At 38.4% G+C, this 14,933-nt stretch overlaps 1 protein-coding gene across 1 annotated transcript; it reads left to right on the top strand.

Annotated features, from left to right (window-relative positions):
• The first annotated feature begins 10,734 nt into the window (after positions 1-10,734).
• LOC145104642 (uncharacterized) lies at positions 10,735-13,272 on the top strand. The gene is made up of 3 exons (XM_079041852.1): positions 10,735-11,506; positions 11,681-12,438; positions 12,526-13,272. Exons 1-3 carry the CDS (start codon positions 10,735-10,737, stop codon positions 13,270-13,272), a joined length of 2,277 nt encoding a protein of 758 aa, XP_078897978.1.
• The last annotated feature ends 1,661 nt before the right edge of the window (positions 13,273-14,933 follow it).

Raw genomic sequence — 14,933 nt, 5'->3', positions numbered from 1 at the left:
ATCTAGTCATCTAGCAGAGTATAGACAACGGCCACAGACTATTTTAGATAGCCCAGTGGAACGCTAGTAGACTTGTAATCGGTACGTATGTTTGAACTATATGTTCATTAGGTATTTTTGAACTATGTGTTCATCCATTAGTTCTTCCTTTTGACACTAGTACGTGTCGGGGTACGGGAGCGTACGGGAGTACTTTATCAGTATTTTCCCTATACTTTTATTTGGAAGAGCTTTGGAGTCTTTGTTCTTTTATGAAGTGATCCGACGAACTTCATGAGTTAGTGATATAGATTATGAGTTAAATAGTTGGTGTGTGATAAAATAAAGTGATGAGAGGTCTCGATGTGATTTGAGATTCAGTCATCTAGCGGAGTTTGGATGACGACCACGGACTTTCTAGACAGTCCAGTGGGAAACATTAGCAGGCCCTCAACCTGTAGGTGTTAATGAACTTGAGTGTTCATTCGTTGTACTCTATTCCCCTCATGATTGCCTTTAGTGCATGTGTGGCTGGGGAAACCCCTTAGTATGTTCATCAGCTGTATGGAAAACCCATTGACATGTATTGCGGGGGGGAGGGAAACCCGTGGGAAATACCGTTGATGAATAAGAGCTATGGACTTGGCATATGGAAAACCCATTGACATGTATTGCGGGGGGAAACTCCCGTGGGAAATACCGTCGATGAATAAGAGTTATGGACTAGCACATGGCGACGATGTGACTTCGTGCCTATTTGACATAAATTGCTGAAGGAAAGCAATGTTGTCAACTTGTTGGTTGTTTTATGTTAGGATGTTTTGTTTGACATAACTTGCTGAGGGAAAGCAATGTTGTCACCCCGATGTTTGTTTTATTTGACATAACTTGCTGAGGAACCCCCAAAGCAATGTTGTCACCCTTAGTGATAATCCTTAGGCTAGGTCCCTTGTGATAGTTGTTTTAGGGACGTAAAGTGAGGATAATGGGAATGGGTAATTAGGGTTATTTTTGGTTGATGAAATTAATAAATTTATTATTGACTGAGAACTTAATAAGTTTATTATTTATTGTGGGTTGAAAACCCTATATGCTCACCAGGCTCCCAAGCCTGACCCACTCAGTTTATTTGTATCACAGGTATCGATACGAAGTTGCTTTACACTGAGAGATTAAAAGAGAAGTAGATCACTAGTGTAAATGAATGTAAGTTTTGTTTATGCTTATGTTTTTGTATTGACAATGACATCCCAATGGTTTAAGTGAATAAAATTCATTTCTTCGGAAATGATTTGATAACATAGTTATCATGTTTAGAAGTTTCGGCTTAGCAGTATACAGCCCGAAGTTCGAATATTAGATCGAGCGTTTTTTAGCCGACACAACCTAAACGAGAATCGAAGATCTCGTTAATAGTAGCATATCGATAAAAAGACAGACGAAAACGGACGTCGGATGAAGAAGTTATGAATTTTTAACGGACCAATCCTGTCCCGGCCTGTTAAAAATATAACTTTTAAAATAAAGTCAAAATTAGCAGACGAAGTCTAAACGAAAGTTGTAGAGTACGTTCCCGCCTACGCGTGGATATAAAGAACGTCGAAAACGGAGCTCGTATGCGAAAGTTATGATTTTTTAGAAGTTAAGTGTGCAATTTGCGAAACTGTGATGACGTGGCAAGATCCTAGCCGTTGCTTGCTCCCCACGGCCTCGCATCCGATGAACGCCACGTAGCCTCGCACTACACCTCGCGTCCGAAGCTGGGTACGCCCGGCGTACTTAGCCTTATCCACTTCCGAGAGTAGGCGCGTGCGAAGCCAGCTGGAAACGAGCTGAAGACCTTATCCGAGCCTTACGCGCCGCGTAGCCAAGGATTATGCCCAGCGTAGTCCGAGGCCTCGCAGGCTATAAAAGGGGGGCGAGGGTTTCCGGATTTTTCACTCATTTCTTCATTCCTTTCTCTCTCTACTTTCTCTCACTACCCATTTTAACCCCCTAAACCCTAGGAAAAATCCCTAGCACCCAAAGGAAGCCCCGAGGCTCCCGGAGTCCCGAGAAAAAGGGTCTTTCGGTTCAGAAACGCTGCTCCGAGCAAAGCCCGGTTTTATTTAAAATCCGCTGTAAGTGAGCTACGCCTACACTATTTTTAATATAGCTTTTAAATAATTATAGTAATGTTATTAGGTCCTTAAAATAATTATTTGGGCTATTATTATGAGTTATATTGAGTGTTATTTAACGCTTATATAATAATAATAATAATAATAGCTAGACTATTAATTAGTCGCGGTTAACGTTAAAACTAAACTCTAGTGGTATTGATACTAGGTTTTGGTCAAGGAAAAATTGTTTTGAGATAACGAAGTGATGTTCAAGTACCGAGTCACCACCTAATCAGGTGAGTGCATAGTTACTTTCATCTTACACATAGATATGAAGTATTTAATATAAATTACGTGCTATGTGTGCATATTGTCTGAATACTTGCTGTCTATGCTGGGTGAAATATTTTTATACACGTTTTAAATGATTTAAATTGTATATGTATTTTATATCTACAAAATGTGTTGGGTAAAACATGGGTAGATGTAATAGTTGCTGTGTGACAAAATAAAATAATGAGAGGCCTCGTTATAGATGTTATTGATGATCCAGTCATCTAGCGGAGTATAGATGACGACCACGGACTATTCTAGACAGTCCAGTGGAACGCTAGCAGGCTCGCAACCTGTAGGTGTTTATTTGAACTGTGTGTTTACCAACAGTACTCCATCCCCCACATGGTTGCCTTATTTGACATGAATTGCTGAGGAATCCCCGAAGCATGTGTTGTCGCCCCGATGAAAGTCCTTAGACTAGGTCCCTTGAGTTAGATGTTTTAGGGACATAAAGTGGGGATAATGGGAATGGGTAATCGGGTTTGTTTGGTTTGATAAAGTTAATAAACTTATTTATTGTGGGTTGAAAACCCTATGTGCTCACCAGGCTCTCAAGCCTGACCCACTCAGTTTCTTGTATTACAGGTAGTGGCGCATGAGCATAGATGTTTGGATGAGAGATAAGGGATTATAGGCCTGTAAATACGAAATAATGTAGTAAGGCTTATGTTGTACTGTTTATGCTTTTGATCTGTATCGAACATGACATCCTGAGTCTTTAATGAAATACATTTCCTTGGAAATGCTTTTGATAAATCTTTATCATATTTTGTTTTGGGACAAATTCCACAACACTTTTATTTAAAATGTTACTCTGATTTTCAAACAAGCATAAACAAAATCGGTCTTTTCTGGCCGTGAAAATGGGGATGTCACATCGTAAATCGGGAAACAACAAATGGACAGAGAGAATGATTATAATCCATGTGTCATTCCATATGATATCTAGAATGGAGGAATATATGATCTCTTATCTAATGGACAAGTCATTGACTAAGGTCAGAGTTCGACAACGACTTCAAGAGCTATGATTGCTAGTCAGGTTTTGGAGTCATACACAATAATAGTTTTAGACTTATCCAAGTCGGAGACTGTTGGATTAGTGTCTAAGCCCATAACTATAATTGGTATGTACTTGACCCGACTTGGCATGGTCCATTTGGGTTGCACTTCACCGGAACAATTTATATGGATAGTCTTTTGAGAATAGGATGTTTATGATTTATATTAATATATTATAAGTTCTAATATATTAATATGGAATCATATTATTTAATTAGTATTGATCAAGAATTAACTTTGAATTAATTTAGTGATCAAAATGAACTAATCAAATATAGACTCTTATATATAGTATGGGCCAAGTTCATTTAGGTTGGGCTAAGCTTGCATGGATAGTCCATGGAGTTTTTAACCCTTGGATCCTATGGAAATGAAAGGTCATGGGTATTAGGGTTTACATGGATGAAACCCTAATCCTCCATACTATATAAAGAGGTCTTTGACACATGAAATGGCACTAGTGTGTGTGAAAACAAGAGTGGGCCAATTTCTAGTGTGCTTACTATTCTCTCAAGCTTTCCAAGGTGTTTTTGGTGATTTGTGATTCCACTTGAGGCTTCCACACTATTAGGGCTAAGCTCTTAAAGTTCAAGACTTCAAGCTCTATCAAAAGGTATGTCATTCTACTAGATTCTTGTAGTGTAATTGCTTCATATTATGCTAGTTAGGATGAAACCTTGGAATATTGAATATTTGCATGTATAATAGAGAAAACATAGACCCAAGGTTTATAGGGTTGCATGTACACCATAGGAGTGTTAGAATGCTCAAAAACCCTTCGTCAGGTACTTCCGGTTCGAATGGGAAGAGCTCAGGATGATCGCATCGTACACACCATGATTCTTCCGCATTATTGACTCTGATGTATTTTGGATGATTATTGATACACTATGACTTTCTTATAGGTTTGATTAACACGTTTGGTTAATATTATTTAATATAAAAACAAAATTTTGGGTTTAGGTTTTTGGGACGTTACAAGTTGGTATCAGAGCCTTGGTTTAAGGGATTCTGTCACACCCCCGAACCAGACGGCGGAAACGTCCGAGGGCTCGTGTGACTATCAATTGAAATATTATCACAATGAATATACATGAAACATAACACATTCATCACCAAACGTTACATATTACGGCTGATATTGTTCACATCAAGTACATTGTCATAGGTTACATAAATCCAAAGTATTAATAGTACGATGAGCGATGTTACACAAAATAAATCCATACACACTTGAAAATCCTCCTGCTTAACGATTACCTAAGAATACAAGTTATTTTGAAAATGGTCAACATATATAATGTTGGTGAGTTCATAAGTATGTTTGAATAAAAGTCTTTGTATCTTTTGTAAACCCAGAAAATCCGATATTTTCTGATAAATGTCTAAAAAATGATGTGAAAATCGAGTATAAATGCATGTGTGAATTTCATAGTAGTAACATATAGGAATGCTAAATTAGGCCCATTTACCATGTAATTGGGTCACTTACGCCCAATAGACATGTGATGAATACATCGGGCCCCATAAACATGTAATCGGACCACGAAGGCCTCATAAACATGTATAGCAATTTCTAGGCCCAATAGTCGCACCATTGTTGTATTTCGTTTGTTCGTTATAGTATAGTTTGTTATGTCATAATTCTATAGTTTGAACTTATTTTTAATAAAACTTGCGCTTTAAACCTCTTAAGAACTAATTTGAGACATTTAAAGGCTTATTTCACAAAAATGTCATTTTTGGTCTATTTTAGTTAAAAATAACATTTTAGCCCATTAGTTTATAAAAGTTCTATATTTTCGGCCCAAATGTTTAATAATTGACAGATTTGACCCCAAAATACATGTATTGGCGTTTTCAGACCATTTTTGCATAAAACTACATTTTTGACCCATTTTCCGTGAATTTTACATTTTCGGCCCAAATTCCAAAAACTTTGCATTTTTAGTCCAATTTAGAAATAAATGTTATTTTCACCCTTAAATTCGGTTTATTTACATTTAGGGCTCAAACTTTGATCAAATGACATTTTCAACTCCAAAACTCTTATTTTTCGTAAATTTGGGCCCAAAACCGTGAGGCCCAAATATTAAGCCCATTAGGCTAAAATTTACACTTTTGGCCCTTTGAAAAGTAGGGTTATCATAAAAAAAACCTATTTTTATATAAATATGACATGTTTGATCCTTATAAAACCGTAAATGTCACTTTTTGCCCTTATCTTTTGTTTTCTTGACAAATATGACCCTTAACAAGATTTTTGCTTTAAATTTTCATATCTTAAACATATAAACACTTTTAACTTGATAATATGATGTATAGGGTGTCTTAGTTCATGGATTTTACTCATGTTGCTTAAAATGTTGAGATGTGTTAAGATCTAACACATTTTTACAAAATAAACTAAGAAATCACACATGACATGCATAAAACACATGGATCTACACATTTTACTTGTATTCTCCCCCAAAAATCATGTAAAAACTGAAAACAAGGGGGTATGAACTCACCTTTGCTTTGATGTTTCGGTTTTGAAGAAGAAATGAAGAGATTTTTGGTCCTAGCAACACCTTGAGGTAGTTTTGGGACTTAGATTATTTCTAGGGAGTTAGATCATGAACAATTGTTTAGAAGGAGTGTTCTAATATAAAAAAATGAAGTTATGAAACTTGGATATGTAAAAAACTTACCAAGGAATGATGATTTTCTTGTGAAAACCCTCTTGAAACACAAGCAAAATTTCAAAATTCTTGATGGAAGAAGGAAGATGATCTTGAAAGTGTTTTGGAGAGAATTTGAAAATGTGTGTGTGTGTTGTGGGCTTATCTTCAGCAGAGAGGAAGAAAAGAGAGAGAGAAGAGAGATGAAGATGTGATAGGTGCATAGATATATGGGATTGGTTATTTGTTTAGGGGGTAATTTGCATGGATTACCTCCATGTATTAGTGAGGTGGCACCATAATATCTTCCCTTGTTTTTTTTATCATGGGCCGAGAATTGGGCTTAAGATGGATGAAATTGAATTAGCTTGGCCCACTTTTGGTTTTGCTCGATTTTGTGAAGCCCAATAAATATGTTTCGGCCCATTGGGTCCTCATTGGTGCTTACGGCCCAATGAAGTCCAATTAAAGAGGTTTAAGGTCCATTAAGGCTATTGGAATTACTTATGGCCCAACAAGACCCATTAGTGGTAAACCAATCCATTTTAGGCCCATTACGCCCCAAAATGTTAAGTTTTATGAATGTGGGACCATTTAGAGCCCAATTAGGGTTTCTAGGCCCACAATAGTCCACTTGGATACTTATTGGTCCATTGGGCCCAACAAGAAAATCCTAGACCATATTAGACTTAAATCAGGATTCTTAGGGTTTCCAATCCTTAATTGACTATTTGAAGTGTTTTGTATAGATTTTTGATCGTTACTTGGTGTTATTAAATGAACATAGTGCATGGTGTCAAGTTAGGGTTACAAGTATTATCATAGATGATGTTTACATGATCATAGAATTTCCTGGCTAAAAATGCCAGTTGTGACATCATCCCCCCGTTAGAGGGAATTTCGTCCCGAAATTCTTTCGAAAACTAGGATTATGAAGGAGAGAATAAGTGAGGGTGCTTCTGCTTCATTTGATCTTCGCGTTCCCATGTGAATTCCGGTCCACGCTTGGCGTTCCATCGAACCTTCACAATCAGAATGCGGCTCTGCTTTGTACGTTTTACTTCCCTATCCAATATCTCAACTGGTTCTTCGACGAACAGGAGATTCTCGTTGATCTTGATCTCTTCTATAGGAATGACAAGAGTTTCATCTGATAGGCACTTTTTCAGATTTGAGATGTGAAACACGGGGTGTACGTTGCTGAGCTCGGCAGGTAGCTGCAGCTTGTAATCCACTGGACCAATCCGGGCAAGAATCTCGAACGGTCCAATGTATCGTGGGTTCAATTTTCCCCGTTTCCCAAAGCGGATCATCCCTTTCCAGGTACAGACCTTCAGTAACAATCGATCTCCTACTTGAAATTCTAATGGCTTTCGCCGCTTGTCAGCATAGCTCTTCTGTCGGTCTCGCGATGCTTGGAGTCGAGCTTTGATTTGGATTATCTTTTCGGTCGACTCGCAGATGATTTCGGGTCCTGTAAGAGCACTGGCTGGCGATTGCCCTTTTGCTAGCTGGGTGTCACCCACCTCGGCCCAACACAGAGGCGGTCTGCATTTACGACCATAGAGAGCCTCGAAGGGAGCAACCTTGATGCTCGTGTGATAACTGTTGTTATAGGAGAATTCGATCAGAGGCAAGTGGGCATCCCATGATTTTCCGAAGTTAATCACGCAAGCTCGGAGCATATCCTTGAGTGTCTGGATGGTACGTTCACTCTGACCATCCGTCTGTAGGTGATAGGCAGTGCTCATATCTAGCTGTGTTCCCATTGCCTTTTGAAGAGATTGCCAGAATCTTGAAGTGAATCTGCTATCTCGATCCGAGATAATAGACATTGGCACTCCATGGAGTCTCACGACCTCCTTGATGTAGATTCGGGTCAGCTTTTCCATCTTGTAGGATTCTTTTATTGGTAGGAAATGAGCGGATTTTGTTAATCTATCGACGATTACCCAGATAGCATCCAATCCGTCTGTTGTCTTTGGCAATTTGGTCACGAAGTCCATAGTTATCCTTTCCCATTTCCACTTGGGTATCACTGGTTGTTGCAATAATCCTGAGGGCTTTTGGTATTCCACTTTCACTTTGGCGCAAGTAAGACACTTGCCCACGAAAGTGGCTATCTCTGCCTTCATATTAGGCCACCAATAATGTTGCTTGATATCGTGTCTTATGGGCTTCATGCATGACTACTTCTCTGAATCCCCTAATTTTGGGAACCCAGATTCTATTCATAAAGTAGTGAGTTCCGTCTTCTTTAACTTCAAGTTCCTTATCCATTCCACGCAGTGATTCACTAACGACATTCTCCGGCTTCAATGCGTCCAATTGGGATTCCTTGATCTGTGAGGCTAGATGAGATTGGATGGTGATTGATAGAGTCTTCAGGCGACGACTTGAATACTCCTTTCGGCTCAGGGCATTGGTTACCACGTTAGCTTGCATGGATGGTATTTGATCTCACACTCATAATCATTTAACAGTTCAACCCATCTCCGCTGCCTCATATTCATTTATTTTTGATTTAGAATGTGCTGGAGGCTTTTGTGGTTCGTAAGGATGGTGTACTTGGTACCATATAGGTAGTGCCTCCAAATTTTCAAGGCGAAGACCACCGCCCCCAGTTCGAGATCATGCGTGGTATAATTTACTTCATGTGTTTTCAGTTGTCTGGATGCATATGCAATTACCTTCCCGTGTTGCATAAGGACACAACCTAAACCTTGATTCGAAGCATCACAGTAGACTACGAAGTCTTTGGTTCCCTCCGGTAAGGATAGCACTGGAGCACTTAGAGGGCTTGCTTCAAGGTTTGGAAGGAAATCTCTTGCTTCTCAATCCAGTTGAAGGGTACGCATTTTTGTGTCAACGTGGTGAGGGGTTCGGCTATCTTGGAAAAGTTCTGAATGAATCTTCAGTAGTAGCCTGCAAGACCCAAGAATTGGCGAATTTCTGTTGGCGTTGTCGGAATTGCCCAGCCTTCGATGGCCTTGACCTTGGAGGGATCTACATGGATTCCTTCCTTGCTGACAACATGTCCCAAGAAATTTACACTGCGAAGCCAAAACTCACACTTGGAGTGTTTCGCATACAACTTTTCAGCCCGCAGGGTCTCTAAGATCTGTCGGAGGTGTTGGTGTTAGGTGAATTTCATGCATTCATTTTGTAGTTTAAGTTCATAAAAGTGCATTGCATTTAGGTTTAAACTCATGCATTTTGCATATTTTTCGGGATTTTTCATGATGGAATTCCATTCACACACTTTTATGATATTTCAGGGACTTTTGAAGGTTGGATCTTGATGGAGGAAGTTAAAAAGAGTTGGAGACAAAGTTTCAGAAGTTTTGGAGCATTGAAGAGAGAGAATGAAGAAATAAAGAATTTGGCTTCACAGGTATTTACACGGCCGTGTAAATGATAGCTTATAATTTATACGGGCCGTGTAAACGCATATACAAGAGCATTCTACTTCGAAGGCCTGGAAGGATTGAGCATTCTACTTTTCTTGTTTACACGTTCGTGTAAATTGCACCCTTTAATTTACACGGGCCGTGTAAACGTCTCGACAGTTTTTAAAGTAGTTTTACTCTCATATAATGGAGACAATCGGTTTTTTTGGAGGTGAGGTCGAATTTTGGGCAGAGAGAAGGCGATTTTTAGAGCTTTTGTAAGTAGATTAACACTTGGAAACACTTTAATTTCCTTTTTGTAAGTCAATTTGAAGTTTAAACTTGTTTGATTTGTAGTTTAACCTAGACATGTGTGGTTGATTTCATTATCATTTCCGAATCTGAATTCTTAAGTATGTGTTGTTAGGTTGTAACTTGAACTTGATTTGTGTTTAACATCTAGTAATCTTTGATTTGATCTTAATCATGTGTTTGGTTTATTCTCTTTTTCACTTGATCAATGAATTAGGGTTTTTATCAATCTAGTTAATCAAATTGTAAAATTCGTATATGTTATATGATTTGATGTTAGTAACATGCACTTAGTTGATTGTAATTAAATCAAAATGAGTGTAATCAAAGATTAAATGTTCATAATCCCAAGCTTATGAGGAATATTGAATATTGTTGGTAATTGTTGCAAGAACTTAAAGTCATTTAATGATTTGATGAAAGAGCTTATTTGAATTAAATCAATTAAATGAAGTTTTATTTGAAGAACATGTTTTGAATAAAACATTTTTGTCAACTTGGATATTAGAGTTTATTAGTATCTAAATTACCAACCTAGATAGAACATAATCATATTCATTTTGCATCTTTCAACATAATACATGTATAAGAATCAGAATCGGAAATGTATTTCTTTTACTAAATTCTGTTAACAATCTTGTTTATTTATGAAGTTTAAATCTAGTTCAAACACAATCCTCCATTTTAATATTATTTGTATTATGTGTGAAAATATGGCAAGATAAGAAGTCATGTATTCCTGTGGACCGACCCTGCTTACTCTATACTATCTTTAGTATAAGAAATAGCAGTGACTTGAGCTTTATTAATATTATTTTATCCCATTATTTGTTGGTTTGACAGCTAAACAAATTGGCGTCGTTGCCGGGGATACGGTAGTACTAATTGTTTATGCCAAGATCTTTTCGCACAGGTACACCTTTACCAGTTGATTTGGAGATAGAGAAATCTGCAAAACAAAGAAGGAAGCAAGCTAAACTTTTAAAGAAACAACAATCCGGAGCTTCTTCATCAAATCCATCAACCACATCTTCACCAACATCCAAAAGTACCACCCCACCATCTTCACCTACTCCTACCATGGCAGACAATCATGGAGGAAACCAAAATCCTCCAAACCCACCACCTGAACAAACATTTAGACAGTGGGCCACTCAAGATGTCACCCAACAACCTTTATGCATTAATTACCCTGCAGCAATTAACTTTGAACTCAAGTCTGGACTCATCCATTTGTTACCCTCATTCCGTGGTCTAGAGAATGAAGACCCACATAAATTCCTTAAGGAATTTCATGTTGTCTGTGTGGGTATGAAGCCACATGAAGTTACAGAAGATCGAATCAAGTTAAGGGCATTTCCCTTTGCTTTACAAGATTCAGCCAAGGAGTGGTTATATGACTTACCACCGGGGTCAGTCACAACATGGAATGAACTTGCAAGGATGTTTCTGGATAAATATTTTCCAGAAATGAGAGCTTCAGCTTTACGCAGAGAGATAATTGGTATCAAGCAACAAAAGAGAGAAGCCTTGCATACTTATTGGGAACGGTTCAAGATGTGTTCAAGATGTCCAAAACATGGGATTACAGAATATCAGTTGTTGCAGTATTTTTGTGAAGGAATGTCATCTTGGGATAGGAGATTACTCAATGCATCAAGTGGTGGATCTATAGCTGATAAGACTCCAACAGAAATCAGAGTTCTTATCAAGAACATGGCAGAAGAGTCCAAGCATACAGTCCAAGAAGAAGAATGGTACAGTGATGCACCAAGAGGAGTGAAAGAAATTTCTACCCCAAAAATTGAAAGTCAACTTTCTGAGTTGACTAAAGTAGTGATGATGCTTGCAAAGGACAAGGGCGTGCAACCACCAACAGTTAGACCTTGTGGTATTTGTACTCAAGTGGGGCATCCAACCGACATGTGCCCTCAACTTCAAGAGGAAGATTATGAAGAAGCAAAAGCCATGGGAGGTTTTCTTGGGCCTAATCAAAGTGGATATGAGCAGCCACGGGGTGATCAAAGATGGAGTAACAATCAAGGTTGGGGAGGACATCAACAGACAAATTATCAACCAAGTCAACCACATCAATACCAACAAAGACCACTTTTTCCACCACAAAACTTTCAACCAAGGCAACCACAACACCCTCCTCAACAATCGGGTTCATCAAGTATGTCCTTAGAGGACATAGTGAAGAGTTTGGCAACTAGTACACAAGCTTTCCAACAAGAGACAAAAGCAAGCATAAAGAACTTAGAGAAACAAGTTTCACAGCTTGCCACTTCCGTAAGCAAACTAGAATCTCAAGGAAAGTTACCTGCACAAACTGAAACAAACCCAAGGCACAACGTGTGTGCCATCACATTGAGAGGAGGAAAGAGCTATGATGATCCAAAAGTGTCGGTTGATCAAAAGGAAGAAGAAATAGTGGTCGAAGAGGCAACCAAAGAAGAGAAGGAGGAAGAGAAAACAATCGAAAAGAAGCCCTTCATCACTGAGTCTAAAGCCACATCTCCTCCATTTCCCAAAAGATTAAAGAGAACGAAGAAAGAACGGGAGGAGAGTGAGATCATGCAAATGTTCAAGAGAGTTAAAATCAACATCCCACTCCTCTAGGCCATCAAGCAGGTACCTAGATATGCAAGGTTCCTTAAGGATCTTTGTGTATCTAAAAAGAAATTAAAAGGAAATCAAGTCGTAATAGTTGGGGAGCATGTATCCGCGGTTTTGCAAAAGAGGATGCCCCCGAAGTGCAAGGATCCCGGTGTCTTGACCGTGCCTTGCAAGTTGGAGAATCTTTATGTACCCCGAGCTATGCTTGATCTAGGTGCATCCGTAAATGTCCTACCATATTCTCTTTTCAAATCAATTGGTGTAGGAACATTGAGCAAAACCGGTGTGATCATCCAACTTGCTGACCGGTCTTTGGTACACCCAAAGGGAGTATTAGAGGACGTGTTAGTGCAAGTCGATGAATTTGTCTTCCCGGCTGATTTTTATGTCTTAGATATGGGAGATGATGACTCTCCAAGTTCAAGTTCCATACTTTTGGGTAGACCATTTCTTAACACTTCTAAAACAAAAATTGATGTCTACAATGGAACTTTGAGTATGGAATTTGATGGTGAAGTTATCAACTTCAATGTGCATGAAGCAAAAAAGATTCCTTTTGATGTTCAATCTATTAATTTTGTCAATTTGATCCAGCCCTCAACAAAAAAGGGTTTAAGTTTGTCTAACAATGAATTTCTAGAGTTAGTTTTGCAAGGAAAACTAGACAGGGACAAAGCCAAAGAGCTTGCAAAGGAGGTAGATATGGACAATGAGGTGTTGGAGAGTTTAGAGTTTATTGATGACAAGAAGGAGATGGCGAGGAGGTTGATGTGTTGGAGAGGCCCACATATCAAGACTGAAGCACATTAAGGGGGCAAAGTCGAGCCAACGACATTAAAAAGGGGCGGCTAACCGGGAGGCTACCTGAGGGTATTTTTGTCATTTCTTATATTTTCATTGTATTTTCTTTGTTTTCAAACTTCCAAGTTGTTTTTCATGCTAAAAGAGGGTAAAAAATCATTTTCCGGGCAATAGTGGAGTAGCGGGTTGCAATTTCAAAAAAGTGAAAAAAATCAAAAAATTTTTGGCCTTTACAGACATTTACACGGCCGTGTAAACTTATGCTTATGGTTTACACGGGCCGTGTAAACGACTAGCTACCGCAGACAAAATTCAGCATTTACACGGCTGTGTAAATTTTTCCCTTCTGTTTACACGGGCTGTGTAAACGTAAAAACAGAGCTGGACGTTTTTTTTAAGGCTAAAATCGATTTCTTTTGTTCATTCTTTTCACAATACCTGCGGTTTTTCTCCTCCCTTCTGCCCTCTTCGAAAAAACCCTTAAAAACACTCAATCTTCCTCAATTTTGCACCTAACAAATCAAAGCTCCAAGGTATGAAATTCTTCTCTTTTCTTCATCTTCTTTATCTTCCTCCTCTATTCCACCCTTTTCATGGCCGATTTTGGGGTTTTTGAGCAAACCCTAGAATTTTTTTGAACTTCAAAATCCCAACCCCAATGGCCTCCATACTATCCTGCAGATTATCCTTCACAGTTCCTTCCATATCCACCGCCCGGTCCTCAATAGGCCGGCTATGCCTCTCTCCAAGCATCGAGGACGATGCTTATTTTAAGCTTGGGGAGGGGCATCCATCCATGCATAAATCCCGTTGCATGTAGGTTGCATGTAATTTTGTACATATTGCATTAATTTCCATTTTCCTTTTCATTTTTCTGCATGGAAAATTTTTCAAAAGCCAAAAAGATTTTCTTTCTATTCTAATTTTTATTTTTATTTTCTTTGCATTTTGTTTGCATCTAAATTTTTGCATTGCATAAAAAAAATTGATCCAATCCCAAGTAACCGAATCTTTTCAAAACAGTTGAGCTGGTAAGTGAGTTATGTGCCTTGAGATTAGCTTGCTCTTTTTATTGAAAAACCTTAAAGCAAGTTAATCGCACACGAACACACCTCCCGAAGCTACTTGTGCAAAACAGAAAGTGAGAAGATTGTCAACATTTGAGCATAACAGCAGGTATGAGTTAATTCTTTGGGACATATGACTGGTCTTATGAGTAGTAATGCTCAATTGAACTTAAAATGCCAAATTCAAAAAAAAATTCATAAAAAGAATATAAAATCTCAATGTCCCGAGCCTTCCAGCGCTCTAAAAGTCTTTTCTACTCATTTCCTTTTATATACCCTGCTTGGGGACATAGCTTTCAACTATACTTACGGGTCTTTGCATGTTAACCTTTAGTCCCCTGAAAAATGTCTTAGAAGTCCTCACGGTAATAGACCGTGAGATGTCCCACAATAGAGAAGTCAAGGACGAAAGTATGAAGAAATTGGCCAAATAAATAAATTAATAAGAGTGTTATGTGTTAACTTAGTTATTTGTATATGTGTTACTTAAAAAAAAAAAAAAAACTATTATTAAGTTAATCTGTGACCTTTGGGATTCGAACAAGTAAACTCTGAGGGGTGTTTTACACCTAATCGCCTAAAGCTAAATTGTTTGGGACTGAT

This window comes from Lactuca virosa, chromosome 4 (genome assembly GCF_052849685.1).
Source record: "Lactuca virosa cultivar CGN04683 chromosome 4, Lactuca_virosa_CGN04683_v6, whole genome shotgun sequence".
Lineage (NCBI taxonomy): Eukaryota > Viridiplantae > Streptophyta > Magnoliopsida > Asterales > Asteraceae > Lactuca > Lactuca virosa.
The sequence above is the reverse complement of the archived record's forward strand: the minus strand, read 5'-3'. Positions and strand labels throughout refer to the sequence as shown.

Coding starts and splice junctions, on each gene's coding strand:
- LOC145104642 (XM_079041852.1), top strand. CDS start 10,735: ATGCCAAGATCTTTTCGCACAGGTACACCTTTACCAGTTGATTTGGAG. Junction 11,507..11,680: donor ATTACTCAATGCATCAAGTG/GTGGATCTATAG, acceptor TGACTAAAGTAG/TGATGATGCTTGCAAAGGAC. Junction 12,439..12,525: donor TCATGCAAATGTTCAAGAGA/GTTAAAATCAAC, acceptor GTATCTAAAAAG/AAATTAAAAGGAAATCAAGT.